Source organism: Paramisgurnus dabryanus, chromosome 23, assembly GCF_030506205.2.
Source record: "Paramisgurnus dabryanus chromosome 23, PD_genome_1.1, whole genome shotgun sequence".
Taxonomy (NCBI): domain Eukaryota; kingdom Metazoa; phylum Chordata; class Actinopteri; order Cypriniformes; family Cobitidae; genus Paramisgurnus; species Paramisgurnus dabryanus.
The window spans coordinates 19918874-19940668 of NC_133359.1; the positions used below are offsets into that span (position 1 = coordinate 19918874).

Consider the following 21795-nt stretch of genomic DNA (forward strand, 5'->3'; position numbering starts at 1 on the left):
CACATGGGCACTCATATTTGGGGCAGCAGCTGTCATAAAACACAGGATTTAGACCATTTACACATTGAGGTATACTGGATTTCTCACATGGTAGAGGTTGAACCTTAATTTCACCATTAACACAGGTTTTGTTCTTACAATCTTCTATCCATGAATCCCCATGCTGGAAAACATTGGGTAAAAGAGATTATAAAATGGGTTAAAATTTATTGCAGGTGTTTTTGTTGGGTGTACAGCAAGTGATATCCAGATACTTAGTATTGGTAACTGGTGCTTTGGTAATTCACTACTTATTACAAATTACATGGCTCTAAAATATTTTCTAAACATTATGTCATTCTATTACATGATCAAGGCTGTAGGTCAGCTCTAATTTAACACCTTCACATTTTATTTTAATATTTATAGACAGCTGTGTTTGATTGGTGTTGGAGCTAAACTGTGGGGGGCAGTGGTCCTCCAGGAGTACCAAAGGAGCAGACATTGTTTACAGACATTGTGGTTGATTTTAAGGGGGAACATTTCAGCTGAAAGGTCATGGGTAAGTTTTCCAAAGAAAACACCTACTGATAAAATGTACTGTAAGTCGATTTGGATTAAAGCATCTATCAAGTACATAAATGTAAAATACCTTATGGTTGTTTTCACAGTTTTTGGGAGGTGGTTGAGTCGGGTGCGGGTTACATGGTCCAGTCCATTTTACAGTATAACAAGAGGCGTTGCAATAAGCAAAGAAGCACCAACCCGCTTTGTCTGTTACATTGTAGATCGTAGAGTCTATAATGGGAAGCAAATATAGTAGTAAGTTAAAAAAAAACATTAAAGTATAAATCATGTCAATGTTTAAAGGTATGTTTTTTCTTGTTTTTTGTTTTGTTTTGTTTTTATCAAAGAGGTCAATAAAAAATGGTTCTATAAAATCATCCTGTAAGTTTCAGAACTAAGAAAATAAAAAGAACTTTTATAAAAAAAAATTTATTGAAAAGCTACCAAAACAATTAATGTCAGATAATGTCTCAGTATGATGTCATAGTGCACCGAAAAAACGCCTCTGCAGAAGATCAATGCCTATTACTAAAACATCACTGCCTTTTAGCCCCACTCACCAAGAGAGCAACAAAAAAGATTCCTCAGAACTTTGTTTAATGAAGTTTTTAGATCATGTCAGTAAGTTCGCTTCATGTTCACTTCAGATCTTAGGAACAAGACACAGCTTGACGCAGAGGTTTCAGAGAGATGGGAAATAAAGAATGATTGAAACAAATAGTAATGTTGCTGACAAGTGTCAGTACTAATATTTTTTAATCGTTTTAGATCGTTTGATATGTACTAAGTATTCAGGGGTGGATTTGTAAGCAGGCAAGCTGGAAACTTTGGGACTCACTCTCGCTCTACTTTCAGATGCCGGTTAGTTTGTGCAGAGCAGCGTGAAGTTGAACATACGATGTCAATATAAACCCAGTTACAATACATTACAGATGTAGCGATGCGATATCTTGCTTTGCCTATACAAATATTGTTTCACCCCTTGTTTTCCAGCTCTCAAAATGTAATACTCTTGCATAAGAAGCTTAACATTTTACAGGCAAATGCCACCAAATGTGCAAAGATTACTGATGTGTTTCTGATATGTTTGCTGCAGTAGCCACTACTTTGTTGGCAATGCAGAAGTTTGTATAGAGTAAAAGTAAAAGTTCGGGCTTATTCTGTTGTCAATGATGTGTGCCAGAGGGGCAAGTAAGAGATACAGTGTTCTTAAATTGATATGAAGGGAGCCTGTCCTAATGTGTGTGCACTCAGTGGTGGATCCTGAGCCAGGCAATATAGTCAACTGCTTAGGGCGGCAACATCCACACAGCTTTTAGTTACAACTTTCATCTCATTTTGAGAGTTAATTTTTTAGCAGTTTCTATGGCATAACTTTAATAAAAAATGTAAGGAGCACATTTTTATATTAGCACAATATTGCTTTAATAATAGAGTTTAAAACAAATGCAGTTAAAGTATAGCTGAATACCAGGCCAATGTAAAACTTCACATGCACAAATGTACAAGGAATAGTCTTTACTGTGACGAAACCTGTAAAGCTGCTTTGCGACAGTGACTGTGAAAAGCGCTATACAAATAAATGTAAATTAAATTGAAGATGTTTGTGACAATAATTGAGGCTTTATACACTAAAAAATTCTGGATTGTTTTAAAACCATGCTGGGAAACCATGCTGGGTGAAACAAAGTAATACTTACTTGGTAGGAAAGTTTCATTCAAGTATGTGCAGCCGCAAACTTGAGGGTGTGTTTTTGGGGGGGTTGTTGAATGTGTACTTATAATTAAAGGGGTTGTGGTTGGTGTCTTTGTTGCTGTTGGTGTTACAGTAGTTGTTGTCATACTAATGGTTGTTGTTAGAGTAGTTGTGGATGTTGTTGCCTCTGGTGTTGTGGGGGTTGGTGTTTCAGTAGTTGTTGTTGTAGGAGTGGTTGTGGATGTTGTTGTCTCTGTTGGTGTTGGTGTTACAGTAGTTGTTGTAGGACTGGTTGTGGAAGTTGTTGTCTCTGGAGTTGTGGGTGTTGCTGTTTCAGTAGTTGTTGGTGTAGGAGTGGTTGTGGATGTTGTCGTCTCTGTTGGTGTTGGTGTTACAGTAGTTGTTGTAGGACTGGTTGTGGATGTTGTTGTCTCTGGAGTTGTGGGTGTTGGTGTTTCAGTAGTTGTTGTTGTAGGAGTGGTTGTGGATGTTGTTGTCTCTGTTGGTGTTGGTGTTACAGTAGTTGTTGTAGGACTGGTTGTGGAAGTTGTTGTCTCTGGAGTTGTGGGTGTTGCTGTTTCAGTAGTTGTTGGTGTAGGAGTGGTTGTGGATGTTGTTGTCTCTGTTGGTGTTGGTGTTACAGTAGTTGTTGTAGGAGTGGTTGTGGATGTTGTTGTTTCTGGTGTTGTGGGGGTTGGTGTTTCAGTAGTTGTTGTTGTAGGACTGGTTGTGGATGTTGTTGTCTCTGGAGTTGTGGGTGTTGGTGTTTCAGTAGTTGTTGTTGTAGGAGTGGTAGTGGATGTTGTTGTCTCTGTTGCTGTTGGTGTTACAGTAGTTGGTGTAGGAGTGGTTGTGGATGTTGTTGTCTCTGGTGTTGTGGGTGTTGGTGTTTCAGTAGTTGTTGTTGTAGGACTGGTTGTGGATGTTGTTGTCTCTGGAGTTGTGGGTGTTGGTGTTTCAGTAGTTGTTGTTGTAGGACTGGTTGTGGATGTTGTTGTCTCTGGAGTTGTGGATGTTGTTGTCTCTGTTGGTGTTGGTGTTACAGTAATTGTTGTAGGAGTGGTTGTGGATGTTGTTGTCTCTGGTGTTGTGGCTGTTACAGTAGTTGTTGTAGGACTGGTTGTGGATGTTGTTGTCTCTGGAGTTGTGGGTGTTAGTGTTTCAGTAGTTGTTGGTGTAGGAGTGGTTGTGGATGTTGTTGTCTCTGTTGGTGTTGGTGTTACAGTAGTTGTTGTAGGACTGGTTGTGGAAGTTGTTGTCTCTGGAGTTGTGGGTGTTGGCGTTTCAGTAGTTGTTGGTGTAGGAGTGGTTGTGGATGTTGTTGTCTCTGGAGTTGTGGGTGTTGGTGTTTCAGTAGTTGTTGTAGGAGTGGTTGTGGATGTTGTTGTCTCTGGAGTTGTGGGTGTTGGTGTTTCAGTAGTTGTTGGTGTAGGAGTGGTTGTGGATGTTGTTGTCTCTGGTGTTGTGGGTGTTGGTGTTTCAGTAGTTGTTGTTGTAGGAGTGGTTGTGGATGTTGTTGTCTCTGTTGGTGTTGGTGTTACAGTAGTTGTTGTAGGAGTGGTTGTGGATGTTGTTGTTTCTGGTGTTGTTGGGGTTGGTGTTTCAGTAGTTGTTGTTGTAGGACTGGTTGTGGATGTTGTTGTCTCTGGAGTTGTGGGTGTTGGTGTTTCAGTAGTTGTTGGTGTAAGAGTGGTTGTGGATGTTGTTGTCTCTGGTGTTGTGGGTGTTGGTGTTTCAGTTGTTGTTGTTGTAGGAGTGGCTGTGGATGTTGTTGTCTCTGGTGTTATAGGTGTTACAGTAGTTGTTGTAAGAGTGGTTGTGGATGTTGTTGTCTCTGATGTTGTGGGGGTTGGTGTTTCAGTAGTTGTTGTTGTAGGAGTGGTTGTGGATGTTGTTGTCTCTGGTGTTGGGCAAGAATTACAACATTTTACACGTATTTCATAATTATAACAGAGTGGTGGTATGCTGTTCAAATTTAAATTTTCCCTATTTGAACATGTCAGTCCAAAGGATGTATTGCAATACACTTTTTGTCCTAAAGATTCCAAGGATTGTCCTGAATATTCTACTGCTCTACATTCAATATCTTCAGGGTTCTGACAGGAAATTTGTTCTGATTTCCACAATTTATCGATGGATTCTGTTTCAAACCCATAAGGTTCTGTACTGGGTGGGTTGCTATCAATCCAGGGTGACCAGTTACAGATGTTGGGGTAACAGGGTGTTGGTGTTTCAGTAGTTGTTGTTGTAGGAGTCGTTGTGGATGTTGTTGTCTCTGGTGTTGTGGGTGTTGGTGTTTCAGTAGTTGTAGGAGTGGTTGTGGATGATGTTGTTTCTGGTGTTGTGGGGGTTGGTGTTACAGTAGTTGTTGTAGGACTGGTTGTGGATGTTGTTGTCTCTGGTGTTGTGGGGGTTGGTGTTTCAGTAGTTGTTGTTGTAAGAGTGGTTGTGGATGTTGTTGTCTCTGTTGGTGTTGGTGTTATAGTAGTTGTTGTAGGAGTGGTTGTGGGTGTTGTTGTCTCTGGTGTTGTGGGTGTTGGTGTTTCAGTAGTTGTTGTTGTAGGAGTGGTTGTGGATGTTGTTGTCTCTGTTGGTGTTGGTGTTACAGTAGTTGTTGTAGGAGTGGTTGTGGATGTTGTTGTCTCTGGTGTTGTGGGTGTTGGTGTTTCAGTAGTTGTTGTTGTAGGAGTGGTTGTGGATGTTGTTGTCTCTTGTGTTGAGGGTGTTGGTGTTTCAGTAGTTGTTGTTGTAGGAGTGGTTGTGGATGTTGTTGTCTCTGTTGGTGTTAATGTTACAGTACTTGTTGTAGGAGTGGTTGTGGATGTTGTTGTCTCTGTTGGTGTTGGTGTTACAGTACTTGTTGTAGGAGTGGTTGTGGATGTTGTTGTCTCTGTTGGTGTTGGTGTTACAGTAGTTGTTGTAGGAGTGGTTGTGGATGTTGTTGTCTCTGATGTTGTGGGGGTTGGTGTTTCAGTAGTTGTTGTTGTAGGAGTGGTTGTGGATGTTGTTGCCTCTGGTGTTGGGCAAGAATTACAACATTTTACACGTATTTCATAATTATAACAGAGTGGTGGTATGCTGTTCAAATTTAAATTTTCTCTATTTGAACATGTCAGTCCAAAGGATGTATTGCAATACACTTTTTGTCCTAAAGATTCCAAGGATTGTCCTGAATAATCTACTGCTCTACATTCAATATCTTCAGGGTTCTGACAGGAAATTTGTTCTGATTTCCACAATTTATCGATGGATTCTGTTTCAAACCCATAAGGTTCTGTACTGGGTGGGTTGCTGTCAATCCAGGGTGACCAGTTACAGATGTTGGGGTAACAGGGTGTTGGTGTTTCAGTAGTTGTTGTTGATGTAGGAGTGGTTGTGGATGTTGTTGTCTCTGGTGTTGTGGGGGTTGGTGTTTCAGTAGTTGTTGTTGTAGGAGTGGTTGTGGATGTTGTTGTCTCTGTTGTTGTGGGTGTTGGTGTTTCAGTAGTTATTGTTGTAGGAGTGGTTGTGGATGTTGTTGTCTCTGGTGTTGAGGGTGTTGGTGTTTCAGTAGTTGTTGTTGTAGGAGTGGATGTGGATGTTGTTGTCTCTGTTGGTGTTACAGTAGTTGTTGTAGGAGTGGTTGTGGATGTTGTTGTTTCTGGTCCTGTAGGTGTTGGTGTTTCAGTAGTTGTTGTTGTAGGAGAGTTTGTGGATGTTGTTGTCTCTGGTGTTGAGGGTGTTGGTGTTTCAGTAGTTGTTGTTGCAGGAGTGGTTGTGGATGTTGTTGTCTCTGTTGGTGTTGGTGTTACAGTAGTTGTTGTAGGAGTGGTTGTGGATGTTGTTGTCTCAGTTGGTGTTGGTGTTACAGTAGTTGTTGTAGGAGTGGTTGTGGATGTTGTTGTCTCAGTTGGTGTTGGTGTTACAGTAGTTGTTGTAGGAGTGGTTGTGGATGTTGTTGTTTCTGGTCCTGTAGGTGTTGGTGTTTCAGTAGTTGTTGTTGTAGGACTGGTTGTGGATGTTGTTGTCTCTGGTGTTGTGGGTGTTGGTGTTTCAGTAGTTGTAGGAGTGGTTGTGGATGTTGTTGTCTCTGATGTTGTGGGGGTTGGTGTTTCAGTAGTTGTTGTTGTAAGAGTGGTTGTGGATGTTGTTGTCTCTGTTGGTGTTGGTGTTACAGTAGTTGTTGTAGGAGTGGTTGTGGGTGTTGTTGTCTCTGGTGTTGTGGGTGTTGGTGTTTCAGTAGTTGTTGTTGTAGAAGTGGTTGTGGATGTTGTTGTCTCTGTTGGTGTTGGTGTTACAGTAGTTGTTGTGGATGTTGTTGTCTCTGGTGTTGTGGGTGTTGGTGTTTCAGTAGTTGTTGTTGTAGGAGTGGTTGTGGATGTTGTTGTCTCTGTTGGTGTTGGTGTTACAGTAGTTGTTGTAGGAGTGGTTGTGGATGTTGTTGTCTCAGTTGGTGTTGGTGTTACAGTAGTTGTTGTAGGAGTGGTTGTGGATGTTGTTGTCTCAGTTGGTGTTGGTGTTACATTAGTTGTTGTAGGAGTGGTTGTGGATGTTGTTGTTTCTGGTCCTGTAGGTGTTGGTGTTTCAGTAGTTGTTGTTGTAGGACTGGTTGTGGATGTTGTTGTCTCTGGTGTTGTGGGTGTTGGTGTTTCAGTAGTTGTAGGAGTGGTTGTGGATGTTGTTGTCTCTGATGTTGTGGGGGTTGGTGTTTCAGTAGTTGTTGTTGTAAGAGTGGTTGTGGATGTTGTTGTCTCTGTTGGTGTTGGTGTTACAGTAGTTGTTGTAGGAGTGGTTGTGGGTGTTGTTGTCTCTGGTGTTGTGGGTGTTGGTGTTTCAGTAGTTGTTGTTGTAGAAGTGGTTGTGGATGTTGTTGTCTCTGTTGGTGTTGGTGTTACAGTAGTTGTTGTGGATGTTGTTGTCTCTGGTGTTGTGGGTGTTGGTGTTTCAGTAGTTGTTGTTGTAGGAGTGGTTGTGGATGTTGTTGTCTCTGGTGTTGAGGGTGTTGGTGTTTCAGTAGTTGTTGTTGTAGGAGTGGTTGTGGATGTTGTTGTCTCTGTTGGTGTTGGTGTTACAGTACTTGTTGTAGGAGTGGTTGTGGATGTTGTTGTCTCTGTTGGTGTTGGTGTTACAGTACTTGTTGTAGGAGTGGTTGTGGATGTTGTTGTCTCTGTTGGTGTTGGTGTTACAGTAGTTGTTGTAGGAGTGGTTGTGGATGTTGTTGTCTCTGATGTTGTGGGGGTTGGTGTTTCAGTAGTTGTTGTTGTAGGAGTGGTTGTGGATGTTGTTGCCTCTGGTGTTGGGCAAGAATTACAACATTTTACACGTATTTCATAATTATAACAGAGTGGTGGTATGCTGTTCAAATTTAAATTTTCTCTATTTGAACATGTCAGTCCAAAGGATGTATTGCAATACACTTTTTGTCCTAAAGATTCCAAGGATTGTCCTGAATAATCTACTGCTCTACATTCAATATCTTCAGGGTTCTGACAGGAAATTTGTTCTGATTTCCACAATTTATCGATGGATTCTGTTTCAAACCCATAAGGTTCTGTACTGGGTGGGTTGCTGTCAATCCAGGGTGACCAGTTACAGATGTTGGGGTAACAGGGTGTTGGTGTTTCAGTAGTTGTTGTTGATGTAGGAGTGGTTGTGGATGTTGTTGTCTCTGGTGTTGTGGGTGTTGGTGTTTCAGTAGTTGTTGTAGGAGTGGTTGTGGATGTTGTTGTCTCAGTTGGTGTTGGTGTTACAGTAGTTGTTGTAGGAGTGGTTGTGGATGTTGTTGTTTCTGGTCCTGTAGGTGTTGGTGTTTCAGTAGTTGTTGTTGTAGGATTGGTTGTGGATGTTGTTGTCTCTGGTGTTGAGGGTGTTGGTGTTTCAGTAGTTGTTGTTGTAGGAGTGGTTGTGGATGTTGTTGTCTCTGTTGGTGTTGGTGTTACAGTAGTTGTTGTAGGAGTGGTTGTGGATGTTGTTGTCTCTGGTGTTGTGGGGGTTGGTGTTTCAGTAGCTGTTGTTGTAGGAGTGGTTGTGGATGTTGTTGTCTCTGTTGGTGTTGGTGTTACAGTAGTTGTTGTAGGAGTGGTTGTGGATGTTGTTGTCTCAGTTGGTGTTGGTGTTACAGTAGTTGTTGTAGGAGTGGTTGTGGATGTTGTTGTCTCTGATGTTGTGGGGGTTGGTGTTTCAGAAGTTGTTGTTGTAGGAGTGGTTGTGGATGTTTTTGCCTCTGGTGTTGGGCAAGAATTACAACATTTTACACGTATTTCATAATTATAACACAGTATGCTGTTCAAATTTAAATTTTCTCTATTTGAACATGTCAGTCCAAAGGATGTATTGCAATACAGTTTTTGTCCGACAGATTCCAAGGATTGTCCTGAATATTCTACTGCTCTACATTCAATACCTTCAGGGTTCTGACAGGAAATTTGTTCTGATTTCCACAATTTATCGATGGATTCTGTTTCAAACCCATAAGGTTCTGTACTGGGTGGGTTGCTATCAATCCAAGGTGACCAGTTACAGATGTTGGGGTAACAGGGTGTTGGTGTTTCAGTAGTTGTTGTTGTAGTAGTCGTTGTGGATGTTGTTGTCTCTGGTGTTGTTGGTGTTGGTGTTTCAGTAGTTGTAGGAGTGGTTGTGGATGTTGTTGTTTCTGGTGTTGTGGGGGTTGGTGTTACAGTAGTTGTTGTAGGACTGGTTGTGGATGTTGTTCTCTCTGGTGTTGTGGGGGTTGGTGTTTCAGTAGTTGTTGTTGTAAGAGTTGTTGTGGATGTTATTGTTTCTGTATGTGTTGGTGTTACAGTAGTTGTTGTAGGAGTGGTTGTGGGTGTTGTTGTCTCTGGTGTTGTGGGTGTTGGTGTTTCAGTAGTTGTTGTTGTATGAGTGGTTGTGGATGTTGTTGTCTCTGTTGGTGTTGGTGTTACAGTAGTTGTTGTAGGACTGGTTGTGGATGTTGTTGTCTCTGGTGTTGTGGGTGTTGGTGTTTCAGTAGTTGTTGTTGTAGGAGTGGTTGTGGATGTTGTTGTCTCTGGTGTTGAGGGTGTTGGTGTTTCAGTAGTTGTTGTTGTAGGAGTGGTTGTGGATGTTGTTGTCTCTGTTGGTGTTGGTGTTACAGTACTTGTTGTAGGAGTGGTTGTGGATGTTGTTGTCTCTGTTGGTGTTGGTGTTACAGTACTTGTTGTAGGAGTGGTTGTGGATGTTGTTGTCTCTGTTGGTGTTGGTGTTACAGTAGTTGTTGTAGGAGTGGTTGTGGATGTTGTTGTCTCTGATGTTGTGGGGGTTGGTGTTTCAGTAGTTGTTGTTGTAGGAGTGGTTGTGGATGTTGTTGCCTCTGGTGTTGGGCAAGAATTACAACATTTTACACGTATTTCATAATTATAACAGAGTGGTGGTATGCTGTTCAAATTTAAATTTTCTCTATTTGAACATGTCAGTCCAAAGGATGTATTGCAATACACTTTTTGTCCTAAAGATTCCAAGGATTGTCCTGAATAATCTACTGCTCTACATTCAATATCTTCAGGGTTCTGACAGGAAATTTGTTCTGATTTCCACAATTTATCGATGGATTCTGTTTCAAACCCATAAGGTTCTGTACTGGGTGGGTTGCTGTCAATCCAGGGTGACCAGTTACAGATGTTGGGGTAACAGGGTGTTGGTGTTTCAGTAGTTGTTGTTGATGTAGTAGTGGTTGTGGATGTTGTTGTCTCTGGTGTTGTGGGGGTTGGTGTTTCAGTAGTTGTAGGAGTGGTTGTGGATGTTGTTGTCTCTGGTGTTGTGGGTGTTGGTGTTTCAGTAGTTGTTGATGTAGGAGTGGTTGTGGATGTTGTTCTCTCTGTTGGTGTTGGTGTAACAGTAGTTGTTGTAGGAGTGGTTGTGGATGATGTTGTTTCTGGTGTTGTGGGGGTTGGTGTTTCAGTAGTTGTTGTTGTAGGAGTGGTTGTGGATGTTGTTGTCTCTGTTGTTGTGGGTGTTGGTGTTTCAGTAGTTGTTGTTGTAGGAGTGGTTGTGGATGTTGTTGTCTCTGTTGGTGTTGGTGTTACAGTAGTTGTTGTAGAAGTGGTTGTGGATGTTGTTGTCTCAGTTGGTGTTGGTGTTACAGTAGTTGTTGTAGGAGTGGTTGTGGATGTTGTTGTTTCTGGTCCTGTAGGTGTTGGTGTTTCAGTAGTTGTTGTTGTAGGAGTGGTTGTGGATGTTGTTGTCTCTGGTGTTGAGGGTGTTGGTGTTTCAGTAGTTGTTGTTGTAGGAGTGGTTGTGGATGTTGTTGTCTCTGTTGGTGTTGGTGTTACAGTAGTTGTTGTAGGAGTGGTTGTGGATGTTGTTGTCTCTGGTGTTGTGGGGGTTGGTGTTTCAGTAGCTGTTGTTGTAGGAGTGGTTGTGGATGTTGTTGTCTCAGTTGGTGTTGGTGTTACAGTAGTTGTTGTAGGAGTGGTTGTGGATGTTGTTGTCTCTGATGTTGTGGGGGTTGGTGTTTCAGAAGTTGTTGTTGTAGGAGTGGTTGTGGATGTTTTTGCCTCTGGTGTTGGGCAAGAATTACAACATTTTACACGTATTTCATAATTATAACACAGTATGCTGTTCAAATTTAAATTTTCTCTATTTGAACATGTCAGTCCAAAGGATGTATTGCAATACAGTTTTTGTCCTAAAGATTCCAAGGATTGTCCTGAATATTCTACTGCTCTACATTCAATACCTTCAGGGTTCTGACAGGAAATTTGTTCTGATTTCCACAATTTATCGATGGATTCTGTTTCAAACCCATAAGGTTCTGTACTGGGTGGGTTGCTATCAATCCAGGGTGACCAGTTACAGATGTTGGGGTAACAGGGTGTTGGTGTTTCAGTAGTTGTTGTTGTAGTAGTCGTTGTGGATGTTGTTGTCTCTGGTGTTGTTGGTGTTGGTGTTTCAGTAGTTGTAGGAGTGGTTGTGGATGTTGTTGTTTCTGGTGTTGTGGGGGTTGGTGTTACAGTAGTTGTTGTAGGACTGGTTGTGGATGTTGTTCTCTCTGGTGTTGTGGGGGTTGGTGTTTCAGTAGTTGTTGTTGTAAGAGTGGTTGTGGATGTTGTTGTCTCTGTTGGTGTTGGTGTTACAGTAGTTGTTGTAGGAGTGGTTGTGGGTGTTGTTGTCTCTGGTGTTGTGGGTGTTGGTGTTTCAGTAGTTGTTGTTGTAGGAGTGGTTGTGGATGTTGTTGTCTCTGTTGGTGTTGGTGTTACAGTAGTTGTTGTAGGAGTGGTTGTGGATGTTGTTGTCTCTGGTGTTGTGGGTGTTGGTGTTTCAGTAGTTGTTGTTGTAGGAGTGGTTGTGGATGTTGTTGTCTCTGGTGTTGAGGGTGTTGGTGTTTCAGTAGTTGTTGTTGTAGGAGTGGTTGTGGATGTTGTTGTCTCTGTTGGTGTTGGTGTTACAGTACTTGTTGTAGGAGTGGTTGTGGATGTTGTTGTCTCTGTTGGTGTTGGTGTTAAAGTACTTGTTGTAGGAGTGGTTGTGGATGTTGTTGTCTCTGTTGGTGTTGGTGTTACAGTAGTTGTTGTAGGAGTGATTGTGGATGTTGTTGTCTCTGATGTTGTGGGGGTTGGTGTTTCAGTAGTTGTTGTTGTAGGAGTGGTTGTGGATGTTGTTGCCTCTGGTGTTGGGCAAGAATTACAACATTTTACACGTATTTCATAATTATAACAGAGTGGTGGTATGCTGTTCAAATTTAAATTTTCTCTATTTGAACATGTCAGTCCAAAGGATGTATTGCAATACACTTTTTGTCCTAAAGATTCCAAGGATTGTCCTGAATAATCTACTGCTCTACATTCAATATCTTCAGGGTTCTGACAGGAAATTTGTTCTGATTTCCACAATTTATTGATGGATTCTGTTTCAAACCCATAAGGTTCTGTACTGGGTGGGTTGCTGTCAATCCAGGGTGACCAGTTACAGATGTTGGGGTAACAGGGTGTTGGTGTTTCAGTAGTTGTTGTTGATGTAGGAGTGGTTGTGGATGTTGTTGTCTCTGGTGTTGTGGGGGTTGGTGTTTCAGTAGTTGTTGTTGTAGGAGTGGTTGTGGATGATGTTGTCTCTGTTGGTTTTGGTGTTACAGTAGTTGTTCTAGGAGTGGTTGTGGATGTTGTTGTCTCTGGTGTTGTGGGGGTTGGTGTTTCAGTAGTTGTTGTTGTAGGAGTGGTTGTGGATGTTGTTGTCTCTGTTGGTGTTGGTGTTACAGTAGTTGTTGTAGGAGTGGTTTTGGATGTTGTTGTCTCTGGTGTTGTGGGGGTTGGTGTTTCAGTAGTTGTAGGAGTGGTTGTAGATGGTGTTGTCTCTGGTGTTGTGGGTGTTGGTGTTTCAGTAGTTGTTGTTGTAGGAGTGGTTGTGGATGTTGTTGTCTCTGTTGGTGTTGGTGTTACAGTAGTTGTTGTAGGAGTGGTCGTGGATGTTGTTGTCTCTGTTGCTGTTGGTGTTACAGTAGTTGTTGTAGGAGTGGTTGTGGATGTTGTTGTCTCTGTTGTTGTGGGTGTTGGTGTTTCAGTAGTTGTTGTTGTAGGAGTGGTTGTGGATGTTGTTGTCTCTGGTGTTGTGGGTGTTGGTGTTTCAGTAGTTGTAGGAGTGGTTGTGGATGTTGTTGTTTCTGGTTTTGTGGGGGTTGGTGTTACAGTAGTTGTTGTAGGACTGGTTGTGGATGTTGTTGTCTCTGGTGTTGTGGGGGTTGGTGTTTCAGTAGTTGTAGGAGTGGTTGTGGATGTTGTTGTTTCTGGTGTTGTGGGGGTTGGTGTTACAGTAGTTGTTGTAGGAGTGGTTGTGGATGTTGTTGTCTCTGGTGTTGTGGGTGTTGGTGTTTCAGTAGTTGTTGTAGGAGTGGTTGTGGATGTTGTTGTCTCTGGTGTTTTGGGGGTTGGTGTTTCAGTAGTTGTTGTTGTAGGAGTGGTTGTTGTTGTTGGTGTCTCTGTTGTTGTGGGTGTTTCAGTAGTTGTTGTGGTAGTAGTTGTTGTTGTCGTTGGTGTTTCTGTTGTTGTGCTCATAGATGTCTTTGTTGTTGTGGGTGTAATGGTGACAGTAGTAGTTGAAAAAATGAAAGGTGTGGGAGTTGGTGTATGTATGCATTTAAAAATATGTCTTTCAATTTCCCCATTTGATGAACATGTCCCACTGAAACAAGTATCACTTCCATCGTTGGTGCTGTAAACTACAGTTCCAGGGGGATAGAGCTCATTGTCATATAAACAATAGTTACATGTTTTCTCCGGAACACATTTCATAATGTCCTCCCTGAAATATGGCCTGTCTGAAGGGCACTGAGGAAAACATCCTAGGAAGATTAATAAAGAAAGATTTTATAGACAATATAATAACACTTTACAATATAATAACATATTGCAATTGAGCACACACTGCCATATGTTTTTTGTTTTTTTTAAATGTGGAGAGCACCTAAAACAGTTATTACCTTCGAGGGGAGGTATTTGTTTTGCATTTTTAGAGCATTCTCCTAAGCGGTTTTTGCAGGTTTTCATGCAGGTTGAGCTACAGTTTTCATAGTGCCACACACATTCTTCATCACCATTGTAGTAGTCACAGAATAAAGCTGCAAAATCATCCAGTTTAGTCAGCACAATAACAATATTTATTGTAGATAATAAATTATTCCCTAATCATTGCATATATGTGTATGTTACAGTATATAATTGGATGTTCATAAACTAAATATGTCTAGACATACGACAAAATTCTTGGCTGCGCCATGTCACGCAAGCTCCCCTTTTACGGCATTCAGCAGCATAAGCAGACAATGCTGTACACAAACAATCACAGTCTCCCCCAGAATCACATGCACAGGTGTCCCTCACACAGGCATCATAGTATGGGGCAGAGTCCACCTGAAGACAAGAAAATCAGAATTTTTGTTGAACTTTTACCATGGTAACTACACTAGATGTGTATTACATTAGACTGGTTTCAAAACAGCTTTATATGAAAAAGTAACTTACTAGTGAATGGCAATCTGTAAAGACATTGCTTGTAATGTGGCTGCATTTCCTCTGAGCCCAGGCACTCCGGTGAGGGTTTTTCTCACAGGGGTTTATTAAACTGTTCACTTCTGGGCAGCTTGCACTCACTTTCCAGCTATTTCCAAACACCACCACATCAGTGACCTCTTCTCCATCTTTTTTCACAATGTCATTATTGGCGTTGCCGTCAAAGTTTCCACACAGTCCACACACTTCGCCCTGCCATAGAGATTATATTGCTATTTAAGTGGGTGAACAAAGAGTTAGGGGTTGGATAAGTAGATAAGCATACCTTCATGTATAATTCATACCTTTAGATTCTGATGGAGTTGAAGCATAAGGCTTGTTTTGCGATCCCAAATTAAGTTTAACATCTTTTCTACCTCTATGACAGTATATATCCCAGCAGAATAGATTTGATATTTGTGATCAGTTCCATTTCCTTCAACAACTTTGACCTTATCTTCAGACCCTAAGATTATTGTGAATCTCTTCAAGATTTGAAAAGACAGTGAAATTGGTTAATTATTTTATTGCTTTTATTCATTGTGCATTTTAGGATACTTTAATAGTGCTTTAATAGACTCTGAAATGTGAAATAACCTTACCCCAACAACCAGACTGATGGATGTGGAGCAAATGGAGTTGGTGCTTTCACATGGGATGTTCTCAGTTACAAGGCTGAAAGAGGAACTGCTCTGTACATCGCAGTGATCCTGTAGCGTTTACACACTTCAGGTTAGGAAAAAGTTTTGAATTCCCCCCAAATTTAAAAAATTTAATTTACACTATGCAACTATTCCACTTTTTCACAAATGTAAACTTTACTTTGGTATCTTCACAATACCTTCACAATAAAATGTATTTGTCATTTTAAAGACACAGTAGCGATTAACATACCTGTGCCAAAATGTATTGGCAAGTTCCGTAGTAAGAATATCTCTTGCCATCAAAAGTCCTAAAATGACCTTCACCATAGATGGTACAGGTGCCGTAACATTCATTTTCTGTACAAGCCCACATACCATTTTTGCATGTGCTGAAATAGTTTTTAAGGTAAATTTATACATAAGCACAATTTATATTTGTTTGCAAAGCTAATTTCAAATTAAGATAAAACAGGTTTCTGGCTTACCAGTTGTTACAATCTTGTTGAACCTGCTCCCCAGGTGAGTAGTTTACTCCATTGTGGGTACACTTGCAGTCTTGCTTCTTCACACATCCACCATTACCATCAACCAGAAAGCCATCTGGGCACATACAACCTGATACACACCCTGTGCTCACCTATAGCCATAACAATTAGTACAAAGAGTAAACCATCCTGTTTCATAAAGAGTGTATTCCAATATATCCATTAATACACCACAAATCCATCAATCCAATAATCCTTCCACCAAACTATATACCTATCTATCCATTATCCAACTGCCAACCCATGCACCAAACTACAGTACCACCCCATCTGTTCATCCATCTATCCACCCAACTGTCAACACATCCATCCATCCACTATGCTTCAAAGTCTTGCATCCATTTATCTTAACTCACACAGTTGTTTGGGTCTTGGTTCTGACATGTCCTCTGACACTCTGTGCCTTTTTGTCCAGGTTCACTGGAGCAGTTGAAATAGACCATTGGATCAACACAGTCTAACAACAGAACAGGTACACAGATGTTATCAGAACATACTGTTGTTTTCTTATTAATGGCTCAAGATTAAATTTAGCTAGTTGTGTTTTAGAGGTGGTGGTCTGAGCTCACCTTGATGACTGGAGCAGTGTAACATGCCATGAGTGCAGGTGCTGTAATATGAAAAAATCATGAAAATCCGCCATCAGGAGTTACTAAAGGGTTTTTGTTAATTATGTATGTGCTCTTTACCATTTAAAACCATCTATGTTTAAAGATCCTGATGGGTCTATGACCTTGTTGTCATAGTAACAAGGGCACTGGTCAGCATGCACACAGCTGCCTGCATCGTTAAGATAGGTACCCTCGGGACAAATGCAGCCTTCTACAGGTGTAAACACTTTGCAGGTGTGGTCCTTTCCACTGAGAGAACGGCAGGTGTTGCTACAACTGATGACGCTGTAAGAGTACTTCATATGGTCTGAACACTTGGAATATTTGTCTGTACAAATCAAAGGCACTGTTACAACCTAGTAATCTTAAAAAAACTAGAATTTTAACTAAATGAAATTATATCAAAACCTCACCGCAGGAGTACGAATCCAGCCAGCCCTGGAGAATGATCCCTCTTGCGGCGCATGCATGGGCATAGGCGGAGAGGGCCGCACAGTAACAGTTGCCGACATCAGCACACTTACAGGTGTCATAAACACAGTTCTGCACATAACACGAAATTGAACACATTGAAGTTCTACAATTATACAATTGAATAAAGATCACCTGAGGCAGAAGGACTTACTGTATAATATTTCTCTGGAGAGATTTCTGAATGACAAGAGGAAAAGGTTCCATTTGGGTCTGTGAGACGCGAACACCAGTCTTTTGCAAGTTTCTCTGGATGAAAGAATAGCAAAAATATCTTTTTTGTGTCTGTTACATTTGGATTTTAAACTGGATTAACTTCTAATGGATGTTTTGAATCTAGTTGTTGCATGTTGTCTTTTATTTTATTTTATTTTTTTAAGTACCTGTGTCCACACTTAGACTGCAGGGGTTATCAAATGTGTTTTCAACATCTGAACAACTGTATACTTTTTTCCAAAAGTTGACAAAGGTTGTTGGTGTTCCTTCAATAATGCCTGAAGCTGTTTTAAAGTCATCTTTTTGGATATCGTTATAGTTCCCACACAGACCTGAATGAAACATGGTGTAAAAATAATAGCAGTTAGATGCGGATAAAATTACAAACATAAATCAAACAAAAAATATGAAACAACTAAGCTTGCACTCAAAATTATGTCCAATCAAATAGCTGGGTCGGGTGGCCTTTCTGTGTGGAGTTTGCATGTTCTCCCTGCTTCAGTGAGGGTTTACTCCGGGTACTTCAGATTCCTCCCACAGTCCAAAGAAATACAGGTTAGATAGATTGGAGGTGTCAAATTGCCTAACTTGGATCACATGGATCAACTTGTCCAAGTCTTTTTAAGGAAGTCACATATTTGTGATCTGCTCTGCCATATTTGCAAAATTTTGCTGAAACAAGACTTATCAGAAGGCGGGACTAGAGCAGCCATACTGATTGTTGTCATCTCCCTCATTCATATCAATACCACTGACACATCTTGGTAATATTAAATATCTTTGGTTTAGATTAACTTGTTCTCTACATGAATAGCGATAGATAATGGAATGGCATTAAGAATAAATAAAAAATAATTTTACTAAAGATAATTTACTCACCCCCATCCAGGCCCGGATTAAGAGGACTTTGGGCCCTGGGGGTATAGCAACACCAAGGACCACCTTTCATCTGATTGCCACGCCAGTCTTCTACCGCAACACTTTCATTGATTGTTATATTGTATTTTAATGCAAATGAATGCGTTTTTACATATTATCTGTTCTGTTGTCACACATAAAGAAAGAGTATAAAATAGTAACTAAACACGACCCAATAACACCTCGTGTTTAATCCAACCAGCTGTTACTTTACTAATGCCTGATTTAGAAATGCTACATCGTCAGACAAAATCACCGTACATTTACATTTAAGAGCTAATATACGAGGTGATTTTGGCTACATTACCTGTGTGTCGGATGCAGTGCATAGCTTTACGGATGCTCTTCTCTTGTTGTGTTTATGAGCGCTTTTAAATTTAAATGCAAGTGATAGTTTAATTGTAGATCGTGAAGAGCGCAGACAATTCTTACCAAATTAAAAATATGAGAGAATACACTGTTACACTGAACTACAGAACGCGTGCGCATACCGCACCATATGGAGGGAGAGAGCTTGCACACAGAGAACCAATGTGTGTGTGGGAAAACACAGCTAACCTTTCGTTAAGTCATGATAAACTCGATCAGCCGTCTTCTCTAACAGTAACATCTGTTGACGTTTACGTGAAAAGACAAATACACTGAGGAACGCACATGGAAAACACTGCCAACTTTTAATTCTTTCACTCAGTGGCACTGTCGAGGTGACGCAAAGAGAGAGAGAGAGAGAGCATGAGAGAGGCGGTGGTGAGCACTAGCAAGAGTGAATGAAGCCGTTTTAAATAATAAAATAAAAATGTATGGTAATCATGAAAAATCTATTTGTGGCGGCCAGTATTGATTCTGTGGCGGCACGCCACAAATAAATCAATGTATAGGAAACACTGCAATTTCCATCCAAATAGTGCTTAACTCATTAACTTCAGCTGCTTGCTTACCTTCTTCAACGTATAAACACACGGATTGGGGACAACACAGGGGGTGAAGCTAACTGTGGGCTGCTGCCGCTGCACTCAGGGTCTTTCACGGGCACGGATGAAAGTGAACCAAAGTAGTTTGTAAGTTTAGGAATTTTGCATCCCTTTTCTGCCTTTCGAGTTTAATTTTTTTTGTGCACCACTATCACTTTTTCATTATTTTTGGAGCTCCAGCAAGCGATTAGGCCTACCCATGTTCTATATGAAAGCAAAACGAAAAGAGGTGTTTCCCATGGCGCAAATTGTAGAGTTAATTTAATTGGGTGGTGAATTATATCAGTCAGGCACATTTTCCAATAACTTCTTGTAAATTTATAATACACAAATCAACCACCTATGACTTGACAATCTCTTTTCCTCCAGCCAATCATTGGCCCCCTAATTCCGCGGGCCCTGGGGCTTCAGCCCCACCTAGCCCTTATGTTAATTCGGCCCTGCCCCCATGTCATCAAAGATGTTTGTTCAGTCGAGATGAAATTACGTTTTTGCTCAAGGCCTTGCTCAAGGACACCTCGACACTTGCTCAAGGACACCTCAACACTTGGTCAGGTGGAGCCGGGGATTGAACCACCAACCTTCCGATTTGTAGACAACCTACATGAACCACTCAACCACTGCCGCCTCCTGCCGCTTCACAAACACCTATAAGAAGGCACCCCCTTACTGATAGTAGCAGTGGGGGATACCCCTTTATGGACAAATGGTATAGACATTAGCTTGAGATGTTGACTCGAGGACATGAGACCCTAAAGTGACATAAGCATCCAAGCTATAAAATCTTATGAATGTATGCGGAGAGGAACCAGGCTGCCGCATCACAAACACTCTGTAAGGAGGAACCCCTTACTAATAGTAGCAGTGGGGGATACCCCCTCTTGGAACAACCGGTTTAGACAACAGCTTGAGATGTTGACTCGAGGACATGAGAGCCTGGAGTGACATGAGCATCCAAGCTATAAAATCGTATGAATGTATGCGGAGAGGAACAGCCCGCCGCATCACAAACGCTCTGTAAGGAGGCACCCCTTACTAATAGTAGCAGTGGGGGATACCCCCTCTTGGAACAAATGGTTTTGACAGCAGCTTGAGATGTTGACTCAAGGACATGAGACCCTGGAGTGACATGAGCATCCAAGCTATAAAGTCTTATGAATGTATGCAAAGAGGACCAACCCGCCGCATCACAAACGCTCTGTAAGGAGGCACCTCTTACTAATAGTAGCAGTGGGGGATATCCCCTCTTGGAACAAATGGCTTAGATAGCAGCTTGAGAAGTTGACTAGGGAGATGAGACCCTGGAGTGACATGAGCATCCAAGCTATAAAGTCTTATGAACGTATGTGGAGAGGACCAGCTCGCCGCATCACAAACGTTCTGCAAAGGAGGCCCCTTTTACTAAAGCAGTAGAAGAGGCTACTCCCCTGGTGGAGTGAGCTCTCAGACCTGCTGGCGAGACTTGACCGCATGCCTCATAGGCAAGAGCAATGGCATCCCTAACCCAATATGATATGGACTGCCTGGTGGCCGCAGCACCTCTGTTGCGGCCCCCAAAACAGACAAACAATTGCTCTGACTTACGCCACTGGCTAGTGCGTTGAACATAAGTCTGAAGAGCACGGACTGGGCACAATTTGTGGTATAACTCCTGCTCCGGCGTGGTGAACGGCGGAGGGCAGAAAATCTCAAGAATGGCCGGATGTGCAGTCGAAAAGGGAACCTTAGGTAATCAGGATAAGGATGCAAAATCACCTTCACCGTTCCTGGGGCAAAATCTAGACAGGATGGTGAGAACGCCAGAGCCTGCACATCCCCAATTCTTTTTAAAGAAGTTATCGCCATTAGAAAAACCATCTTTAGTGTCAGAAGTCTATCAGACGCTGACTCTAGAGGTTCAAAGGGGGTCTGAACCCGACCCTCAAGGACTATAGCTAGGTCCAACAAAGGCATCTTAGTTCTTGCTGGAGGCCTCAATCGTTTTGCCCCACAAATAAAGAGAGCAAGCAGAAGATGCCTCCTGAGCGGCGCCCCATCCACCAAAGCGTGGCAAGCCGAAAGAGCGGCCACATAAACCCTGAGAGTGGATGGGCATACGCCTGCTGACAGCTTTTCCAGCAGAAAACTCAGAACTGTAGCAATCTGGCAGTTAACAGGATCTGCATTATGTGTCGTGCACCATGCTTCAAAGACACCCCATTTAAAGGCACTCAAAATAGTGTCAATAACATCAGGCGACAAACCTGTGTCCCTCAGTTGGTACCCTTCAGAAGCCAAACATAGAGATTCCACAGGTTGGGCCTAGGATGTATTATCATATGAGACAGAAGGTTCCTCCTCTCCGGACTCGCCAATCTGTTCGGCCAACGCGGTGCTATCAGTAAGAGGCAAGAGCCTTGCTGGCGAACTCTGGCTAGAACCTGCGGGAGAAGAAAAGAGGCCAAGAGGTCCACTTCCTCTCTGTAAAATCAGGTCCATATCTGAGACACTATGTCTGGGTGGGGTTTCCATTCCACAGTCGATAATGTCTGCCTGGACAGTCAAACTGCTCCTACATACAGGTTTTCTGGCATGTACACTGTTCTGAGTGACAGGGACTTGTCCTGAGCCCAGATAAAAATCTGCCTCGCTATCTTGTTCAGATTGTTCGGTTGGTTGAGAAAGTAATTCAGCGCCAGAAATACGGCCGTCAGCTCTAGGCAATTGATGTGCCAACCGAGCTGATGACCCTCCCATTCCCCTTGAGCTGAACGACCATCTAAGGTCGCACCACAGCACGTCAGGGAGGCGTCTGTCATAAGCAGTTTGCGATGACAAGTCGCTCATAGCGTGGGACCCAAGGCAACAAACCGGGGTCTTATCCACATAGTTAGTGTACGAAGCCTGCATCGCGTACTTTTATTAGCCTTTGAGGGTTGGCCCTGAATGACAGCAGGAACACAGGGGGCCTTTAACATTGAAGACAGGGGGCCTTCAACATCACGCTGGAAACCGCCGCCCCCCGCACGCCCAGAGGCGGCGGAGGTGGAGAGGCTTCGTAAAGGCAGCGGGATGGAGCGATCTGATGTAATATGATATGCCCCGCCCGCCGGCGAGCCCTACTGTAAAGAGTGGAACCGTCAGGATTGTTTATTTTATAAATGAAAGTGCTGAGATCCGCCTTTGGGGCTGCTGAGTGTGACGAGTCGATCCCCAAGCTCTT

The 21795-nt window shown here is 42.1% G+C and overlaps 1 protein-coding gene across 1 annotated transcript in view; it reads right to left on the reverse strand.

The window, feature by feature from the left end:
* The window catches only part of LOC135787769 (uncharacterized), a 40952-nt gene that overhangs the window by 8249 nt on the left and 10908 nt on the right, over positions 1 to 21795 (reverse strand). Inside the window, 21 exon segments of the mRNA XM_073813405.1 lie at positions 4 to 163; positions 632 to 777; positions 2247 to 4771; positions 5132 to 7897; positions 8132 to 11359; positions 11663 to 12610; positions 12612 to 12674; positions 12743 to 13511; positions 13650 to 13787; positions 13923 to 14079; positions 14191 to 14430; positions 14523 to 14702; positions 14820 to 14927; positions 15112 to 15250; positions 15347 to 15498; positions 15763 to 15863; positions 15976 to 16016; positions 16096 to 16345; positions 16431 to 16560; positions 16643 to 16737; positions 16872 to 17036. Coding sequence (XP_073669506.1) covers positions 4 to 163; positions 632 to 777; positions 2247 to 4771; positions 5132 to 7897; positions 8132 to 11359; positions 11663 to 12610; positions 12612 to 12674; positions 12743 to 13511; positions 13650 to 13787; positions 13923 to 14079; positions 14191 to 14430; positions 14523 to 14702; positions 14820 to 14927; positions 15112 to 15250; positions 15347 to 15498; positions 15763 to 15863; positions 15976 to 16016; positions 16096 to 16345; positions 16431 to 16560; positions 16643 to 16737; positions 16872 to 17036 — 12501 coding nt within the window.